Source organism: Saccopteryx leptura, chromosome 1 (assembly GCF_036850995.1).
Source record: "Saccopteryx leptura isolate mSacLep1 chromosome 1, mSacLep1_pri_phased_curated, whole genome shotgun sequence".
Lineage (NCBI taxonomy): Eukaryota > Metazoa > Chordata > Mammalia > Chiroptera > Emballonuridae > Saccopteryx > Saccopteryx leptura.
The window spans coordinates 257326294-257347269 of record NC_089503.1 but is presented as its reverse complement, the minus strand read 5'-3'; the positions used below and the strand labels follow the sequence as shown (position 1 = coordinate 257347269).

General features: G+C 47.3%; 1 protein-coding gene across 2 annotated transcripts; it reads left to right on the top strand.

Moving 5' to 3' along the window:
* Positions 1 to 1574: 1574 nt before the first annotated feature.
* On the top strand, positions 1575 to 19477 carry SLC1A6 (solute carrier family 1 member 6). 2 transcript variants are annotated; one of them, XM_066361053.1, is made up of 10 exons: positions 1575 to 1790; positions 6485 to 6720; positions 7406 to 7543; positions 8301 to 8505; positions 9304 to 9346; positions 9841 to 10184; positions 13105 to 13338; positions 14497 to 14691; positions 17585 to 17719; positions 19181 to 19477. In XM_066361053.1, exons 2-10 carry the CDS (start codon positions 6516 to 6518, stop codon positions 19374 to 19376), a joined length of 1695 nt encoding a protein of 564 aa, XP_066217150.1. In that variant the 5' UTR covers positions 1575 to 1790; positions 6485 to 6515; the 3' UTR covers positions 19377 to 19477. The 2 variants fall into 2 exon arrangements, with proteins under 2 accessions (XP_066217150.1, XP_066217151.1); XM_066361054.1 differs by having other exon boundaries at positions 1782 to 1856.
* Positions 19478 to 20976: the final 1499 nt, after the last annotated feature.

Sequence of the window (20976 nt, the reverse complement as noted above, 5' to 3'; positions counted from 1 at the left end):
CGTCATCTGGGCAATCAGAATTTTTAAAAGCTGCCCTTGTGCCTGACCGGGCGGTGGCGCAGTGGATAGAGCGTCGGACTGGGATGCGGAAGACCCAGGTTTGAGACCTTGAGGTCGCCAGCTTGAGCGCGGGCTCATCTGGTTTGAGAAAAAAAAAGCCCACCAGCGTGAACCCAAGGTCGCTGGCTCCAGCAAGGGGTTACTCAGTCTGCTGAAGGCCCGCGGTCAAGGCACATATGAGAAAGCAATCAATGAACAACTAAGGTGTTGCAATGCGCAATGAAAAACTAATGATTGATGCTTCTCATCTCTCTCCGTTCCTGTCTGTCTGTCCCTGTCTATCCCTCTCTCTGACTCAATCTCTGTCTCTGTAAAAAAAAAAAAAAAAAAAAAAATTAAAAGCTGCCCTTGTGAGTCTAAGGTACTGCTAAATTCCAGAACCACCTAGATAGGAGGTCTTGTCAAGAAGGTGAGTCCAGACTGTATGTACAAACGGTTGGAAATGAGGTAGTTGCTCTCTGGCTCTCTCTTAGGCAAGTGACTCAAACGCTAAAAGCCTGTCCCCTTATCTGCAATTGGAGGTAGTGATATCTACTTCATGAGTAAAAGAGCCTGCCTAGACTAAGAAGTTGCATTCAATAATTGGTCAATAATATTAACATCAGTAATAGCAAATATGTATTGATTTAAAAAATTTAATTTATTGATTGATTTTAGCCAGAAGGGGAAGAGAGAGAGAGAGAGCGAGAGAGAGAGAGACAGGACGTCAAACTGCTCCTGTATGTACCCTGAACGGGGACCGAACCAGCAACCTCTGAGCTTCAGGCCAATGCTCCAACCAACAGAGCTCTCAGATCAGGGTTGTGTTGGTTTTTAAATCAGGTGGGTGGCTCTGTGGTCACTTTTTAAAAATGGCAATTAGCTTTCAGGAGAAGTGGGAGATGTTGGAAGCGATTAAGTCATTACCATTAGAGAAGAAAAGCAAGATCAACATTGTCAGATAAATTTACTGCGAAAGACAGCAAAGGGTAATATTAATTACAACAGTAACAGGAATTATTCGTCTCCCATTTGCACAAGTGGCTGCAAGGAGCATTTCCACAGTCGTGAGTTTTAATTTTCTGTGGGGTCAGTAGAGCCGTATCCGTTGTTTAGATAAGGAGGTCAGGTCAAACTCAGAGAGGGAGAGGGGCTGGCCAATGGGCACCCAAAGGGAGAAGCGGGTCCGAAGTGCCCACGCGGTGGCTGTGGTCACTGGGACGCTTGCACCCGCTCTTTCCCCAGGCTTCCGCCCAGGACGCTGGCACGGGCCCAGTCCAGTGTTGCCAACTGCTGGTCCAGGCTCTCCTGGGATGCTCCAGCCTCATGAGGGCTCGGAGGCGCGGCTCTGCGCTGGGGGCGGGGGCTGGACGCCGAAGAGGCCACCCACCCCGCCCACCCCAGGATCCCCCGCCTTCCGCATACACTCAGTGCCCCTTCGCGCTGCTGCGGAATCTGGGCGCAGGGGAGGCGGGGTGGGGGGCGCGTCCCAGAGGGGATCCCGCCCCCTCCCCCAGCCTCCCGGTGCCCCCGCACCCACGTGAGCGCGCGGCCCGCGCCGAACCCCCTGCTGCACAGCGCGTCCCGGCTCCGCGCGGGTGCCTCTGCTGTCCGGTTCCCTCGCCAGCGCTACGCTGTCCCTGGCGGGTCCCCGCTGCCCGAGCTGGGCGCTTTGCCGGCTCCGACTCCTGCATCCGGAGGCAGCGTACAGGCCGAGGCCCAGGCAACCGCCCCTGCATCTCCCGACACGGGTGAGTGGGAACACCCCGGCCCTGCACGCGCAGGGGCCCTGAGGTTTGGGGCCGGCGGCATCCCAGGTGGGTTCGGTCCACCCTGGCCAGGCGGGTGGGGCGCCAATCTCTGGCAGCTCTTTGCTTCAGTTCCTCCCTTCCCCTTAGAGTCTGTGTTGCCTTTCACCTCCCGGTAGTCCTGTTGAGTTTCCCACCGTTAGATACCTATCCCTGGGTCTTTCTGCCTTCTCCCTCATCCCCATCCCATTCCTCTGTCTGTGGCCTCCTGTCCTGGGCAGGTTCCATCCCTGTGCCTAATGCTTCGACCCTTTCCGAAGGCGCAATCCCCTTATCTATCAGAGCGTTTATTCCTCCAACTCAGCAGACCTGGTTGTGACCGAGGGGAGGCTTTGGTCACCGCTGCAGGGGTTCCAGGTCCAAAGATGTGTGGGAGGTGGTGGTGATGTGTGTGTGTGTCTGGGACGATTTATCAGTGGGCTTGCCTTCTCAAGGTGTCTGGGGCTGAATATTTAAATGTGGGAATAAATTTGAATGCCTAAGGTTTTTCATCTTGTGTCCCAAGTTGTGTGTATGTGTAGGAATTGTATGATTGATGCTGCATGAAGGTGTGCGTGGGGCTGTATGTCTGAACAGTTCTCTGTGTGTGGTTGTGTGTCTGTCTCTGTGGTGCTGAGTATGTGTCAACTGCACACAAGAGGTATGTAGGGTTGTGTGTCAAGTATGTGTGATGTTCGTGATTCCTTCCTCTCTTTCTTCCCCTTCACTTACTCCTCCAGCTAGGCTAGCAGAGCGTTGACTTAAAATGTTTAGAAAGCAAACTTGTTTTGTCCGTGGGCAGTTTTTTCAGCTATAGAACTGGGAGGCTTCCTTATTTTACCTTGGCTCATCTCATGAGTCTGGAGGTTGGGGGAACCAGGTGGGAGACCGAGCCTTGAATCTCTGCAGAGACTGGGGGTAACTAGAAGGGCCATTTCCTGAGCAGGAAACCTAAGAAACAGGGTCAAGAGAATGCCTAGAACTAGGAGAGTCTAGAAAAGAGAGAAATCAGGGTGAGGGGAGGAGCCTCCAGAAGTCCAACAGAGACTGAGAAAGGCCCAAGTGGAAGCCAAGATCCTGGGAAAACCATTTCAAGTGATGCAGACAGGACCGAGAAAAATTGGTAGGAAGATATGCTCCTGCTTCATCATTTTTCCGTCCTTAATCATGAGTCTGTTGGGTTTCTGCTTTTTATGAACCACAATTGGCATCTATGTCATGCTCAACAGGTGCTGTTCTAAGCATCACCTGAATTGAACCATCTAAGCCACATAGAAGGTGACCTGTTCCTGCAAGATGGAGCAGGGTTTGAAATACAAGCTCAGATATGCTCTTCTACTAGGCCAGAGGTCAGCAAGTCTTTCCATTAAAGGGCCAGAGAGACCATATAATTGTGACCCATATAATCTCTGACCCAATAACTCAACTCGGCCATTATAGCACATAGACAATACGCAAGGAATGAGTGTTACTGTGTTTCAATAAAACTTTGTTTACAACAAGCAGGCTGGATTTGGCCCTCAGGCTATGGTTTGTCCATCCTTGCTCTATATCATAATAGTTTTTGTAAGGAAGAGAAAGAGACAAAACTAGCTCTGGAGTTGTGTGACTAATTTAGATATCAACTGAACAGTCCCTTGGAACCCATGGGCAACTGTGATCAACACTCAGTAACTGGAAACATACATTCTAGAGGAAAGGGAGAAATGATGAGTTTCCTGTGTTGGGTATGGTCCCATGTCTGGAATTTTTCACAGCAAGGTGAGAAGCAGCATCGGTGGGTCCATTTGAAGCAGGACCCCTACTGGGGTTTGGCACTGGGGCCCTGGAGCTTAGGCCTAGAAAATTGAGACAGATGACCTACCACTCAGATATGGGGGGAGCAAAGAAGGGCAAGGAAGATGGTGACCTCAGAAAAGTAGCTGCTTAACCAACGACAGGAAAAAAACCCAAAACCCAAAAAGTCTAAGGACCTATCTGCTGGTGGCATGAGACTTACTACAGACCCCCCAGTTCTGACCTGGATGAATTTAGGAGGTGGGCAAGGAGAGGTATCTGAAGCCCTGATTCCTCCGACACTAGCTGGGCAAGGCCAGTGTCGTCTTACTGGTGCAGCAATCCCGGCAAACCAAATACGCAGAGTTCTCTGCACAGTATACAACATTTACCACCTTTGTTTGCATGGAGTTTTTTTTTCTAACATTGAGGTGAATCTGGCGAATCGGTCAGGAAACAGCACACTTTAAAGGGGGGAATTGAAGGAGTTTAAGGACTATTTACAAAGGAATGAGCAGGCTTAAGGGAAACCAGTATGGCTGGTATAGCACTCAGAGACCTGAAGGAAAGGAACCCAAAAGGAGTGGTGGCTGTGACAGAGGACTGCCATTTTTAAAAACTGAAATACATTTGACATATATCATTGTGTAAATTTAAGGTGTACAGCATGTTGTTTTGGTACATTTGTATATTGTAATATGAATGACATTAAAGTGAGAATTAGAACCTATATTGCACCATCATGAGATCCAAGAACACCCAATGGGGAAAGGACAGTCTCTTCAACAAATGGTTGAACAGACTGATAAACACATGCAGAACAATGAAACTGGACCCTAGTCTCACATCACTCACCAAAATGAACTCAAACTGGATCAAAGACTTAAACACAAGACCTGATATCATAAAATTCCTAGGAGAAAACATAGGAGAGAATCTCCTTGATATTCAGCAATGATTTTTGGATATGACACCAAAAAGTACAGGCAACAAAAACAAAAATTAGCAAATGGAACTATGTCAAACTAAAAAACTTATGCACAACAAAAGAAGGAATTAACAAGGCAAAAAGGCAACTTATAGAGTGGGAGGAAATGTTTGCAAGCCATATATTGAAAAAAGGGTTCATAGTCAAAATATATATATATATACATAAAGAACACATACAACTCGATAACAAAACCCCTTCAAGTCAGATTATAAAATGGACAGAGAGTTGTATAGACATTTTTCCAAGGAAGACATCCAAATGTCCAACTGGTACAGAGGTTGCCTAATGCAAGCTGTGACTTTCTGTTGAGGAGCACAGCCGCTGCCACACTGGGGCATGGCAGGGGGAGCTGGGAGAACCAGTGTTCCGGCTCCTCCCACCCTCCACTCTCCTGTTGCCTCTCCCTGGCCTGACCCAGAGGGAAGCCAGTGGGCAAAGGAGCTTGGGCAATGCCAACCCTAGTGGCCAGCCTTTTACCTGGGAATAATCTAGAGGAATAACAGATTCCCAATACCCTCAGAATAGGGTAACTGCCACTCATTTTGCTGTGAGATCAGTGTAGGCTAGGCTGCCTGTCCTTCAGGAATTGGAGGCCCACTGTCCAGAGCCCAGGGTACTTTTTTGGAACACACAGAAGTGTTTTTATTCTTTAAAAATTAGAAGAAAGTATTAAATTTCCAAGTCAAAGAAAATGTTTTAATATATAATAGGTGAAATTCATACAACAGAAAATCAGCTATTTAAAGTGGCACTCAGTGGTGTTTAGTACATTTGCAATGTTGTACAACCATCACCTTTACCTAGTTCCAAATAACATCAATATATTCATCTTTATACCAGTGTAATTGTAAAATATAATTTTAATATTTGTTAATGGAACAAGGAGTCCACAGAGGTAAAAGTTCCTCAGGCCCATGAAAGTCACAATTTCCAAGCCACCCTATACATATAAGGTGTTTAATTGGTAAAAGGATAGGCAGGTATTTATTTTTATATGCATTGTATTTAATGTATATTAAAACATAATTAGTATTTTAAATAAATGACCTAAAGTAAAAGCCTGATGTATCTAAAGTTTCCATTGTAGATACATTTATTTAGCACATACATAAGATTATATGGATATGGCCAAATTTATTAAAGAGAAAACACAAAAGTGTGACATTGGGGGAAAACTGCCTGTCACCCCATACTCTGAATATCACATTTATCTTCAGAGGTGGATCCTAAAGAGCCAGTGGAGTCAAGGATTGCTACCGTTTCCTTCCCAAGGGACTGCCCCCTCTCTGTCACTCATGCAGGCACTCAGGCAGAGCAGTTGCATTTACTGGACACCCACTGTTTGCCAGCCACTTGCTGTCATTGATTTTGTTGTTGAAAGCCCACTAATCAGTACCTCCAGGCTAGGCACCACACCGTATTAATTTGGGGCTGGGAAGCTAGCCCAGGTACTATGTCTAGGGCTCAGCATGAAGCCGACACTCAGCAAAGCCTTGTTAGACTGGTTGCGAGGTGGGGCAGTCCCCAATTGCTGGTGATGATCTTAGGGAATAAGGAGAGGGCTGGAGTCCGGAAATGGCAAAAGAGCTTATTATATTGTGGTCTCCTTCCCTGTCTTTCCCTAGCCAAACTGGAAAGCAGTTCTGAGACCTTGACCCTTTCCTTGACCCTTTTCTGCCAGGACGTGACCCTCGAACCCCAGGCAGTGTTCTCAGGTGTCCCAGTTCTGGCACATCCCAACAAATCTACATTGCCCCTCCCCTGCTGTCTGGATTCTCTCTGAGTTTCTCACCAGCCTCCTCAACCCTTCCACCCTTCCCCCTCTGCCCACATCTACCTTCTGTCCTGTCTCCCTCTGCTCACATCTATCTTCTGTCCTGTCCCTCACCAGGACCGGGGCCCTCTGTCCCCGCAGATAGAAGATGAGCAGCCACGGCAACAGCCTGTTTCTGCGGGAGAGTGGCCAGCGGCTGGGCAGGGTGGGCTGGCTGCAGCAGCTGCAGGAAGGTATGCAGCAGAGAGCGCTGCTCACGCGCCTGCGCCTGCAGACCATGACCCGCGAGCACGTGCTGCGCTTCCTGCGCAGGAACGCCTTCATCCTGCTGACTGTCAGCGCTGTGATCATAGGTAGACTGGGCTGGAAGGGCGGGAACTTCAAGGAAATTCCTTGCGGGCATGTCTCTTCGTTTTACCAGCCCATTCTCATCTACACACAAGCACTTGTCTTGTCCTACCAGTGGTTCCTCCCCGCAACACTCACACAGATAGTGCACATCAGTGCAAAACAGCTATGTGTGCACACTATACAAACACACTTTCTACATGTGAACACAAACATGAACACATTATTTTTATGCATGCACAGAACTTACAGTTGCAAAGACGTAAACACACAGCTGAACACATACTGGCACTCACAAACACGTTCACATGCATTCCTTTGCACACACATTGGCACACTTGTAAATTTAAATATACACTTCCATGTTTGAAAACTATATACATAGAAGTCATACCTATGTACACACGGGAAAACCATGTGTGTCCCATGTGCATGGGTCCACATACAGAGGCACAGATGCTTGCACAAATGAGTGTACACTGTCATATGCATGCATGTGTGCAGACCTTTATACACAAATTTACAGTGTCAACACAGTAACACATAAAACCATACATTTCTACAATGCACATACACAGAATGTTTCCCTTTTTCTCTCACCCCCATCCACACTCACCCCTTTTGGGATGGATGGCCCTTACTTGGGGCTGAGTGACCCAAACTCCACTTCATGGACCTTTTTGGCTTTAGGGGTCAGCCTGGCCTTTGCCCTACGCCCGTACCAGCTCACCTACCGCCAGATCAAGTACTTTTCTTTCCCTGGAGAACTTCTCATGAGGATGTTGCAAATGCTGGTCTTGCCGCTCATCGTCTCCAGCTTGGTCACAGGTGAGTCCAGGCCAGTGTTGGCCTCCAAAACCACCCCACAGCCCAGGCTCAAACGTGGAGCCAGAATGGTCCCAAGCATGGAACCACCTCCCCAATTTGGGACCTCAAACATGGAGTGTGCACGTAGCCCAGAGCCCTTGGCCAAAGCCCAGGTCTCGGTCAGATCCAGTCCTAGATCCCATATGACCTCTACCACTTATCTGAGTAACTTTGCTATTCTGTTCCTTGGAGATAAATGGTGGGTGGGCAGAGGCGGGTTAAGGTTGGCTGAGGCCCCGGGCGCAGAAGAAAATATTGGGCCCCTTAAAAAAAGAGAAAGACAGGGAAAATAAAAATACATGTTAACCATATTTTTAAATAAATTAAAAATATTATGTACTATTAATGTTAAAATTGCACATATGAAACCAAACTTGGTGTCATTAGAAAAAAGTGTAAAGTTGGAGTTTTGCGGGGCCCTTCAGAAGTCAGGGCCCAGGATGCGTGCCTGGTGCACCCGCCATTAAATCTGCCTCTGTGGGTGGGGGTGGGATGGAAGCATGGACGGACTATGCAAGGATCAGTACACTTTTTCTGTAAAGTACCATATAGTAAATATTTCCACTTCAGAGGCCATATGGTTGCCTTATGACTTATGACTACTCAATTCTGCCAGTGTAACACTAAAGCAGATGCAGATTAATATGTAAACAAATGGATGTGGTTGTGTTTCAATAAAACTATGGAGATGCTTAGGGCTGCACCACCACTCCTCCAGGTATGGCATCTCTGGATAACAAGGCAACTGGGCGGATGGGGATGCGGGCAGCTGTGTACTACATGGTGACTACAGTTATTGCGGTCTTCATCGGCATCCTTATGGTCACCATCATCCATCCTGGGAAGGGCTCCAAGGAAGGACTCCATCGTGAGGGCCGGATCGAGACCATACCTACAGCTGATGCCTTCATGGATCTGGTCAGGTGACGTCCTATCTAATTTCGATGGGGATTCCAGCCCGGTGTGTACCAACCTATACTCAAAGAGAGACAAAGGGGACAGGCTAACCCAGCCTGGAAATGCAACACTTAAGTTAAGCCTAGTTTTATTGGTACCTATTTTCTGGCCTGGAGTCTTTCACATATCCTCTGAGAACAGCTGACTCTCAGGATAGATATTTTGACCCCTAGCCTAGGAAAGCTACATCTTGGGATAGGCTCAGGAAAGATGGTGTTTGGTGTCCCCAAGATCTGTTGGATGGTGAATGATTCTCTTAGAACAGCAAGATTTTGCCAGCCAGATCAAGACTGACCATAGTCTTACCTTAGCCACTGGCTTATGACGAGTTGGGGGGTTATAGGAGCTGTCTGGGGTTTTTTTTTGTTTGTTTTTGAGGCATCATTGGCATGAGTATATGAATTGAAGTCCCTGCAGTGACATGGTGTTCTGCTAATGGTCTCAGACAGACCTGGATTTGAGGCCCATCTCTATACCCTTTAGTAGCTATGTGGCTTTGGGTAACTTACATAAATATTTTGTCCCTTTGTGTGTGTGTGTGTGTGTATAAAATGGGCACATCAGTAGCACTCAATTTTAGGGTTATTGTACTGGTTAAATCAAGTCATATAGGAAAGGCACTTAGCTTGCTTAGCCTGGACTAGAGTACGTATTCAAATGTAGCTGCCATTACTACTGTTGCCCTTGCTATTATTATTAATATTATCATCCTAGATACCTCTCCAACATCTAACTCCTCCCCTTCATCTGATGTTTGTTTGCAGAAATATGTTTCCACCCAACCTTGTGGAGGCCTGCTTCAAACAGGTCAGAGGGAAGTACACAGTTTGATTAAGGAGGCTTGGAGGGTCGGGGTGGCTTGCTACTAAGTGAATGGTCCAGGGGTGAGGGGTGGGAAGGACCTGACAGATCAATGGCTATTGGCATGATGTTCAGGGAGGGTTAGAAAGAAAGCTGTAGGCCAAGGGACTCCTGGGGATGGTACTAGAGGAGGAACCAAGTCTTCTGACTGTAGATGGTTGAGAAGACCAGTCCCCACATCTGTCTGAGCATTGCCCGGGACGTTTATGAGAGACGCAGACTCGATATTCATTCTTCCCTACTTTGGTTGTTCACTTTCTTATTCATCTACTCATTCACTCATTCTTCTCTGCATTGGTCAAATCATTCACTCATTCAGATCTACTGAGTAAGACTCTCCAGAGTGTGGGAACCAGGAATTGGTGTTTGAAAGACATTTCTCCAGGTGATTCTGATGCATCCACTTAGTCAGGTTTGGCCTCCATCTTTCCATATTTCAGTTCAAGACACAGTACAGCACAAGGTTGGTAACCAGGACTGTTGTGAGGACAGAGAATGGATCTGAGCAGAGCGCCTCCATGCCTCCTCTCTCTTCAATGGAGAATGGAACTGGCCTCCTGGAAAATGTCACGCGGGCCTTGGGCACTCTGCAGGAGATGCTGACCTTCGAGGAGACTGTGCCTGTGTCTGGCTCAGCCAACGGCATCAACGCCCTGGGCCTTGTGGTCTTCTCTGTGGCCTTTGGGCTGGTCATTGGTGGCATGAAACACAAGGGTCGAGTCCTACGGGACTTCTTCGACAGCCTCAATGAGGCTATTATGAGGCTGGTTGGCATCATTATCTGGTGAGTGCTGGACTGTCATAGCATGAGTAGTGATGGCACAGGAAAGGATGGAGCCCAGGCTAGGAAGTTAAGCAGTGGGGCAGCTGCTGATGGGGTTATTGGAATCATTTTCCTGGGGTCATTTATATACATATTGGTTAATTCATTCATTCATTTGCTCATAATTCATTTATGAACTAATTCATGAGTTAAGCCATTGATTGATTAATTTAGTCAGTTATTTATTCATTTGGACTCATCCTTTGACCCACTTATTCATCTCTGCATTTATTCACTCAGAGATTTCTTACACATTCAACTATTTGCTTTACACACTCATTTGTTCACCCACCCTCTCATTCATGTCTCATTTGCTCATTTTTTTACTCATTTATCCACTCACTAATTATTTCTTAATTGATGCATGCATTCATTCATTCTTTTTTTCTGCATTCACTTATTCTTTAAATTCTTTCCCACCTTCAGCAATTTCTTTACTTGTTTAGCAGACATTTCCCCAGGCTGACTTTGTCTTGAACTCTGGAATACGAAGATACACTAGTCCTTGTCCTCAAGGAGCTCACCAAGTTTTGGGGGAGACAGACACATACTAGATCAATGTAGTACAAGATGGGAGGTTCTATAGTAAAGGGACTTAAAAAGTGTGATCATGGAGAAGGGGACCAGTGGAGGGATATGCAGTGAACTCTGCCTGGGAAATTGAGGAGGAAGTAATGGGTAAGGTCAATGATTAGTCGGGCCTTGAGAGGTGAGTTGGAGTCCAGCGGCACAGAAGGAGGAGAGAGGCTCTTCAAGCAGAAAGAAGAGACTGTGCAAAGCTTGAAAGAACCTGAGTTGTTTGGAGCATGGTGAGGAGCTCAGGAAGGTGGGAGCGTACGGTAATTCGGGAGTGGAGTGGAAAATGTTAACAAGATTCTCTGGTTCCAAATTCAGGAAGACTTTGTTTATTATCCCAAATTATTTGAAAGTTGTGTTGGGGGCTAGAAGCCAAGTTAACGGGTTGAAAGAGCAGCTGGGAGGAAAGGGGCATGGGAGCTTCTCAAGGATAAGCAAGAAGATTGACAGGGTTTATTGAAGGCTCAACTGAATTGGGAACCATGAGTTTACAGTGGTGTCATTGGCGTGGTTGTGGGAAATACCCATGTGTGTCAGGTGACTGAATATAGGAGGAGAGAAGTCATACGCAGGTTGATTCAGGGTTGAAGAATTTTGCAGAGGGTGAGCTGGAAGGCTAAAGGTGAGAGAGTTGGGAAAGGGGTTTACAGTATAATCAGAGAAGTAGGTGTAGACTTGGAGATAAGTCAGCAACAACTGACCAGGGCTGACCCTGAGACCAGCTTGGGGAACATAGTTGTGGCTGGAAAAGACCCTGCATCCTCATACCCACAGATTTAGCTTAAATTTCATCACTTCCGACCCAAGCTATCACACCAACTTCCCCAGAGGTGCCTACCGCCTCTAATACATCCACCATGACAGTGACCAAGCATTGGCTTTAGTTTCTAAAAAGAGGAATAACAAGTGAAGAGTGCTGATGGGCGAATGATGTCATTACTGGCAGAAACTCACAAGACTAAGCGATGGGCTGGTTTGTAGGGAAGACAGGCGAGCCCTTTGTGAACTCACTTCTGCTTCCTGTACTTTCCCTTTCTTTATTTTTATTTTTAATTAAGTGAGAGGCAGGGAGGCAGAGAGACAGCCTCCCACATGCATCCTGACCAGGATCACCTGGCAAGCCCCTTACAGGGCGATGCTCTGCCCATCTGGGATAGATGCTCTGTTGCTTGGCAACTGAGCTATTTCAGCACATGAGACAAGGCCATGGAGCCATTCTTAGTGCCTGGGGCCAAATTGCTCAAACCCTTCGAGCCATGGCTGCAAGAGGGGAATAAAGAGAGAGAGAGAAAGAGAGAAGAGAGAGAAGGAAAGAGGGAGGGGTGGAGAAGCAGATGGTGGCTTTTCCTGTGTGCCCTGAATGGGAATTGAACCCGGGACTTCCACACGCTGGGTCGGCAGTCTGTCACTGAGCCAGCCAGCCAAGGCCCTACCCTCCTTTTCACTCACTGCTCAAGCTGCCCTGGTCTTCCGCTCCTCGAGCTCTGCCAGGTCCTGCTCATCTCAGGGTCTTTGCACTATGTCTGCATTGCTTCCCCCTCAGATATACATGGTTCCTTCTCACCATTCAGGCCTCAGCTTAAATGTCATCTCTTCAGAGAAGCCCTTTCTGACCACTCACACGTAAACGCCCCACTCAGTGACTCTCTTTGGCAGTTTTCACCACCTGAAGCTTTTAATTACACATGTCTTTGTGTACTACCTATTTTCCTCACTAAGTAAGCATCATGAGGACAGGGACCACGTATCTGCAACACAGTAGGTGCTCAGTAGATATTTGTTGAGTGAATGAGTGAATAGATGATTTAATAAGATAGGTATTTGAGATGTCTATGGGAAATTGAGGTGAAACAGCTCAGGGCTGGTAAATGAATGTGGACATTCACTTACAGGAGAGAAAACGGGCATGAAAGTGACAAGTACAGAACAGAGTAAGGGAAGTTAGGGGGTCAGAGCTAGGAGTTGTCTGGGCAATGTCTAGGGAAAGAGTCCCAAAGACAGTAATTTTGGGGGACTTGAAGGGAGATGTGGGTGAAAGACCTTATAACATTGCTTGCCCTGGAGTTGTAGGAACCTTTCTGCTGACTGGGGTTGAGCTGTGGGTGAGCAGGGAGAGGAAGTGGGATGTTTGTGGGTCCTAGCCCCATTTTTTTAACGTGTGGGGAGAGTTGGGGTGGAGCAGAGTGCTCAGTGGTGGACACTGCCTGGGTTTAAGGTCATATATGGGCAAATCCTTGGGGATGCCACCTCCAGGCTTGTAGGGGAATTCATGATGGAACCCTGACAGATGTCTGGTTTGGCCCAGGTATGCACCTGTGGGCATCTTGTTCCTGATTGCTGGGAAGATCCTAGAGATGGAAGACATGGCTGTTCTGGGGGGTCAGCTGGGCATGTACACCCTGACTGTAATCGTGGGCTTGTTTCTCCATGCTGGTGGTGTCCTGCCTCTCATCTACTTCCTCGTCACCCACCGGAACCCCTTTCCCTTTATTGGGGGCATGCTGCAGGCCCTTATCACTGCCATGGGGACGTCTTCCAGGTATGACCTTGTCTCCCACTCGGTATCCTTCCTAGCTTAATTCTTTGTCTCTCATGGGCTCTTCTAGGATGCCTGTCCTCCCCGACTGCAGAGCCTCTTCTGCATTGTTCAGTAATGTCAGGGGTTCTTGAGGTGGCTCAGCTGGGCACTGATCTGTGTCCTGGGCTCACTCTCCTGACCCCCTGTTCTCCTTTCCCGTGTCTCTATTTTATATAGAGGAGAGCCAGCTGCCATTTTTGAGGTGATGAAGGTTCCCACATGCCCCATGTTCTCAATCATTTTCTTACTTAAAGGGTCTCACTCTCTTTGAGATGGTGTCTGGAAGCTCTCTTGGCTTCCTTCTTTTTGGGTTTTTTTTTTTTCAGGTGGTTAATAAAGAACTCCCCTTTCCCCTACCCAAATTCAAAACAATTTGAGAAGCATCACAAACCCCAACCAGATGGAAGAAAAATATTTTTATTGCCCACGACAGTGATTGAAGACTGTGGCTTTTGACCTGTGGCCAAGTAAGATTCATGCCACTGTACCCCAGAATTAAACTCTCCTGGTCACCACAGGACGGGATACCCATACACAAAGGCCCTCTCTGTGGGTTCCAGTTTCTCACTGCATGACATAAAACTGACCAGACAGAGAACATGTTTTGTGGACCAGTTGGCTCCAAATGAGATGCCCACTTTTTTGATGAAACTCACCAATAAGTTAGGTCACTCTTCCTCCTCTGGGGAGTGGCAGGGAGAGAGACTGAGAGGGTCAGGATAGCTAAGGTCACTCCCTGACCGAACACGGAGAGTGGGGAAGAGTGGTCCTCTGAATATCCCTCTATTAGCTCCAAAAGGAGGGAAGTCAGAAAACCCTCAGTCCTGTCCTTTCTGGGGATGAAAAGGCATGAACTAGTATAGTATTAGTATTAAGCTAATGGCTTTAAGTGGGACAAATAACCTTCAGCCAGCGAACACCACTGCTGTGTGCTTCCCGTGTTATGATTGCTCCATGCAGTTATCAGCTTCTGAAAGGTTAGACAGCTGCTGTTCGCCCCTGGCTCTGGCTTCCGCCTGGTCTTCCAAAGTTCTCAAGGGGAGTCCTCCTTTGGACCATTGCTACTCTAGCCCCGCACTGCCATCCCCTGCTCTCAGCCCCTGGGGCTCTCTCCCCCAGCTCCGCGACACTGCCCATTACCTTCCGCTGCCTGGAGGAGGGCCTAGGTGTGGACCGCCGCATCACCAGGTTCGTGCTTCCTGTGGGGGCCACTGTCAACATGGATGGCACTGCCCTGTACGAGGCCCTGGCAGCCATCTTCATTGCCCAAGTCAACAACTACGAGCTCAACCTGGGCCAGATCACAACTATCAGGTGAGATGATCTTGGTGGGACCTGCCGGCAGGTAAGACCTCAAGTCATTCGCTTGGCTAGGGGAGGAAGCAAGTTCAGTGCAAGGTTAAGGTCAGCAGCTGACAGTGTTTTAGTCAGATTTCCTCTCACATGCTGTTGTGGGAGATCCCTTTGTCCAGTATTTTCCAAAGTATAGCTGGTGCATCCTGATAACCTGAGGTTCTTGTAAATATGGATGCTTGGGCCCCATCACCCAGAGATTCTAACTTAGTCATTATAAAAATAACAGCAAAAGTGATTGTTTCCTTCAGGTCTATATTCCAATGTCACCTTTTCAAGGAAGCATTCCCTCAGTACCTTATTTATTTATTTAGCTATTTTTGTGACAGAGATAGAGAGAGGGACAGATAGGGACAGGAAGGGAGAGTGATGAGAAGCATCAATTTTTTTTGTTGCGGCACCTTAGTTGTTCATTGATTGCTTTCTCATTTATGCCTTGATGGGGGTGGTGCTGGCTTTAGCAGAGTGAGTGACCCCTTGCTTAAGCCAGCGACCTTGGGCTTCAAGGCAGCGACGTTTAGGCCCAAGCCAGTGACCATGTCTATGATCCCACGTTCAAGCCAGCGACCCCATGCTCAAGCTAATGGGCCCACACTCAAGCCAGCAACCTCAGGTTTCGAACCTGGGTCCTCTACATTCCATTCCGACACTATATCCACTGTGCCACCACCTGGTTAGGCCCTGATTATTCTATTTAAAATTGTGTGTCTGGACTTTTGCAGGCTGAACCAATTCTCCATAGCACTGTCTGCTTTAGTATGTATTTTACTTATTCATCTTGCTTATTGCCTGCCTCCTCTACTAGATTGTAAGCTCTGTTTTGGCAGGGATTTCCTTCTATGGGAATTTCTACTGGGTGTCTAGCACATAGTAGATGCTCAATAAATATGAGTTGAGAGAGTCATTTATTGAAGGCTCTGTAAAGTCTTGTGCAAAGTGCCTCTGGGCCCATTTGCCTGATCCTCACATCACCCCCTGAGGTGGGTGAAATTATTGTTTTAGAGAGGAAAAAATGGAACTTGAGGCAGGTTAAGTTGCTTGAGGTCACTAAGTGTGAAGAGGTGGAGTCAGGAGTCTGATGAGTACAGAATATGGAGTAGGAGGAGGGATAGATGGGTGGGAAGAAGGAGCACGCTTTCAAGGAAGCTGGGTTAGGAAGCAGAGGTATATGTAGGCAGTGGTTTGAGATCCTCTTGCCCACGAGAAGGGTCTGAGTCCACAGGCCCTGCCTTCTGTCCCACACTCAGCAACTTCATGCTGCTTTCATGTGCACAGGAAGTACCTGGAGCTTGTGGCGCAGAGTTTCTCTATTTCTGGTGGCCCCTGTAACAGGTCTTATTAGAATTCAGTATTAAAGAATAGCCTCTTGTTCAACCAGTCAGCTAGTAGTCATTGTAGTAGTCCTGACTAGGCTCTGGGAGCTGAGAATACAGCTATGAGCAACACGCTCATGGTTCTGCACTGGGTCTTTGGAAATCAGATGACACAGCTGACTTGGTCCTGGGATGGCACTATTGAGGATTTCATCATGGCTTGGGTTTCTGGTAGTAAGGACTCGGTGTGGACTCCCAGCAAAGGCTGGCTGGGATGTGCTGACACAACTCTCCAAGGCTCTGCTCTTATTCAGGGACTATTTTGGAGGAAGAAGACACTCAATGTGACTCCTGTGCTCATAGATACCCAAGGGCCACTTTCTTGGCTCATTGGGAATTCCTACTTTGGATCTGATCTAAACAACCCAGAGAAGTTCGAGTTGGCTTCTTGGATCCAGCTGGAGTTAGCTCATTGCTCTGAGTGTGTGCCATGTGTCCCCCAAGGGCACCTACTTACCAGGGCCAGTGTTTAGGGGAGATAGTCTCTCTTACTTAGAATAATGGTAAAATGGCCCTTCTTGAAGCCCCTTCAATGAAGCACCATGCTCTTTAACTGCTCACAGTAACCCCATAAGGTAGGCATATGTCTCCCATTCTACAAATGAGGAAACAGGCTCTGAATTTATGTACAAAGTCATATAGCTCATGAATAGAGTTTTTGAACCCCAACGTCCATTCTCTGTCCACCAACCCAAGTGTTTGCTTAATCGCTGTTCTGATAGAAACATCATCTGGGCTAAGTGTCCTGAGTGGCTCTGTGTTCCTAATTACAAAATATGGGATGGGCCTTCAGAGGCCACCAACAAGAAGGGGTTAACTCCAGGGCACTGATGTCTTTCCTGGTAAGCTCAGTGGCTTTAGAATTCTTCTTAGCACATTATGCCAGACGATCAGAGTTGGTGCTAAAATCTGGCATACTCTTGATCCAGTTGGACCTGTACTTGAGTTTGGATCAATCAACTCTTTTATTTTCCATGGATTATACCTTTTAGTTTTTCAAAACCATAAATAACTCTTTTATTTGCTCAGTATCATAGACAATTTTTTCTTTTTGTTTTAAACTTGGCCCTTCTAGAATTCCATGCCTGGCAGCTGGACCTGGCTGTACCAACCTACCTGCTTCTAGTATGTGTGCATACTGGGAACTCAGTCTCCTGGTCTGTGGCTGCTGCCCGGGGTGATTCTTCTGCCCTCTTCCAGCCACAAGGCTGCTTAGTCAAATACCCACTCTTTTACCTATAATAGGAGTTGTCTAAATGTTCAAAAGTCCAATGTTGATGAACTTCCAACCAGATCCTGGCAAAGGATGAGAAGACCTATCCTCATGGGCACTCAATGAAAGTCAATTTGGATTTGCATTTTATTTGGGGCGTTTTAATTTAAGGTGCCTTGGGGAACTCACACCGTCCCTTCTGTGTGCCCTTTCCCATTCTCCTTTTTACCTTTCCCTCGCTTCCCTGTGTTCTCTCCCCATGTCACAGTATCACAGCGACGGCAGCCAGTGTTGGGGCTGCGGGCATCCCCCAGGCAGGGCTGGTCACCATGGTCATCGTGCTCACCTCAGTTGGCCTGCCCACTGAAGACATTACGCTGATCATAGCTGTGGACTGGTTCCTGTGAGTTTCCTTCAGAACCTGCTCTGTCTCTCTCTGCCTCCCCTTCGGGACCCTAACCTGTGGCTCTCATTCCAGCAAGGACACAGAGTTCTAGAAGTTTAGAGTGAAAGGGGGCGTTGGACAGGATGGCAATGAGAGTGCCCCGTGAGGCATATCCTGGGAAAGGCCCACTGCCTGACCGTGCACTGAACACGTGTTCTGGCTGGTGTGTTTGGGGGAACCTGAGAGAAAGGAACAGGAATGAAAGGTTGTCCAGAGCATAGCCAGTGGACCCCAAACCCCATAGACTTATTTACAGAGTCAGATTAAGGTCAGTTGAGGCCCCGGGCACAGAAGAAAATATTGGGCCCCTTAGAAAAAAGAGAAAGATGGGGAAAATAAAAATACATGTTAACTATATTTTTAAATAAATAAAAAATATTATGTACTATTAATGTTAAAATTGCACATATGAAACCAAACTTGGTGTCATTAGAAAAAAGTGTGAAGTTGGGATTTTGCAGGGCCCTTCAGAAGTCAGGGCCCAGAGTGCACATCTGGTACGCCCGCCGTTAAATCCGCCTCTGCTGATTTAAACCTAGGAAGTAGGACCAGAGGAGACGTGGTGGAGGTTTTACCCATCAACCCGGAAGGCCTGCTTTTTACTTGTTTTATGTAGAAGTCACAAAAAGGTCATCCGTGGGACAGAGCTGGCTTGCAGATATATTTTTTAAAAGTCTCAACTTTAAAACAGGTTTACATAAAATAAGTCTGGACTTCCTCACTCTGTTTTGTTTAGCTCACAACTCCTAATTTTCTGTATGAATGTTTGCATCCTTAAAAAATTTGCATTGCTGGCCCTGGCCAGTTGGCTCAGCGGTAGAGCGTCGGCCTGGCGTGCGGGGGACCCAGGTTCGATTCCCCGCCAGGGAACATAGGAGAAGCGCCCATTTGCTTCTCCACCCCCCAACCCCCCCTCCTTCCTCTCTGTCTCTCTCTTCCCCTCCCGCAGCCAAGGCTCCATTGGAGCAAAGATGGCCCGCGCGCTGGGGAAGGCTCCTTGGCCTCTGCCCCAGGCGCTAGAGTGGCTCTGGTCGCAGCAGAGCGACGCCCCGGAGGGGCAGAGCATCGCCCTGGTGGGCGTGCCGGGTGGATCCCGGTCGGGCGCATGCGGGAGTCTGTCTGACTGTCTCTCCCCATTTCCAGCTTCAGAAAAATACAAAAAAAAAAAAAAAAAAAAAAATTTGCATTGCTGAGATCAAATGTGAGCATATCAGAGCTTGTCCATTCTATATCTGTTAGGAGGGGAAACTGAGGACAAAGAGGGGAGGGGAGCTTCTTGGTCAGGGATCGGACTGGAATGCGAACCCTCATTCCTCAGCCAGAGGTCACACCTTCTGCTACATCCTCTCCCCTGTGATGCTCTTCAAGCCTTGGTTAATGGAGGTTAATGGTTAATTCTCTTTCCTCTCCCTTCTCCAGTGACCGACTTCGCACAATGACCAACGTGCTGGGGGACTCCATCGGAGCAGCTGTCATTGAGCATTTGTCCCAGCGGGAGCTGGAGCTGCAGGAAGCTGAGCTCGCCCTCCCCAGCCTGGGGAAGCCCTACAAGTCACTCATGGCACAAGAGAAGGGGGCATCCAGGGGTCGGGGTGGCAATGAGAGTGCCATGTGAGGGGTATCCTGGGAAAGGCCCACTGCCTGACCATGCACTGAACACATGTTCTGTCTGGTGTGTTTGGGGGAAACTGAGATAAAGGAACAGGAATGAAAGGATGTCCATGGTCTTCGTTTCTCTCTGAGCTTATGCCGAGGACTTGAGGAGGGTGGTGAGCGAGGCAGGTGGAAATGTTTTTCCTGGGGTCGTGGGTACAAGAAGCCTCCAATTCAACAAGGTGAGGGTTCATCTCATGTTATTTTATTAAGAAGCAGGCATAATTAAAGGAGGTAAAGGAAAAACCACTATCTCTCATAATAAAACGATATCCATGGGCTCTGAGTCAGGAGGTTTCCAAGACCACCTTCAGGTTCCATGATTGGCTAGAAAGACTCATAGAACTCAGAAAAGCTGTGATGCTCACATTTATGGTTTATTGCAGTGAAAGGACACAGATTAAAATGAGAAAAGGCAAGAAGCACATGGGGCAGGGTCCAGGGGACCTCAGATGGGAGCTTTCAATTGACCCTTCTTAGTGGAATTGCATGGCTGGCACTTAATTCTCCCACCAACTATGTATGACAACACAAAGTATTGCCAGCTAGGGAATTTCACCTAAGCTGTGGTGTCCAGGTTTTTTATTAGGGGGTTTGTTTTGTAGGCATGGGCCCCAGTGTGCAAAAACAGGAATTTACTATAAATTACACTGTCAGCATAAACTACCTGGCATGGCTCAAAACCTCAAGTATAAAAAGACACTTCTATAAGGCAGGATATCTCAAGGACTCAAAGATCACCTCTCAGGAACCAATAAAGGTCCAGTCTTTGGGGTGCGCAGGCTTTGAGCACCCCTAGCCCTCTAACTTAACCCTTTATTTCATACACTCTACAGTTGGAAATAAAGGAAGCAGCTTCTAATAGGGATAAGTAGCTGGAACTTGTATCCTCAAACTCTTGACACTTGAGACCACTTGGCCTAGACACTCCACCCCCATGCCAGCCTCAGGGGGCTCTCTGTCTTTTTACTACAGAAGGGTGGATGTTGTGCTCTTTGCATTATTTTTCTCTAATGAACCAAGTGGAACATTAAATGGGACCTTAATAAAGGTTTGGAGGAAACACAAGTAAACAGAGTAATATGATTCTAGCTATCAAGTAATTCAACTCTATGACCCCTTTGTCCAGAAAACGTGACATTTTTTTCCAAGTCAAATTAAGCTTCACTTGAATATCTACTCCTCCCAAAGATGAGGGAAATTCAAGCAAAAGTATGTTTTGACGTGTTATCCACCCCAGTCTTTAGAATCTTATGAGAATCATTGGGCATAAACAATTGAAAGAACTTGGAAGAGAGTTCCTGAATTCTTTCATCTATTTTTGGTTACTACCATGGAGATATTTATGGTCAGAGACTAGAAATAATCCATGCAAACGCAAAAGTCTCCTCTGCTAATTGTTAACCAGAGCCCTCAATATGAGGTGAAAAAAAGAGATTTTAGGTGAATGATTTGCAAACTGGGGAAAGGAAGCCTCTGGTGGAAACTAAAAGTGTGCTCTGCTGAGACAAAGGGAGTCTGCCTTTTATACAAAGTTCTTGCCCTGGTTTCTAATTGGTCCA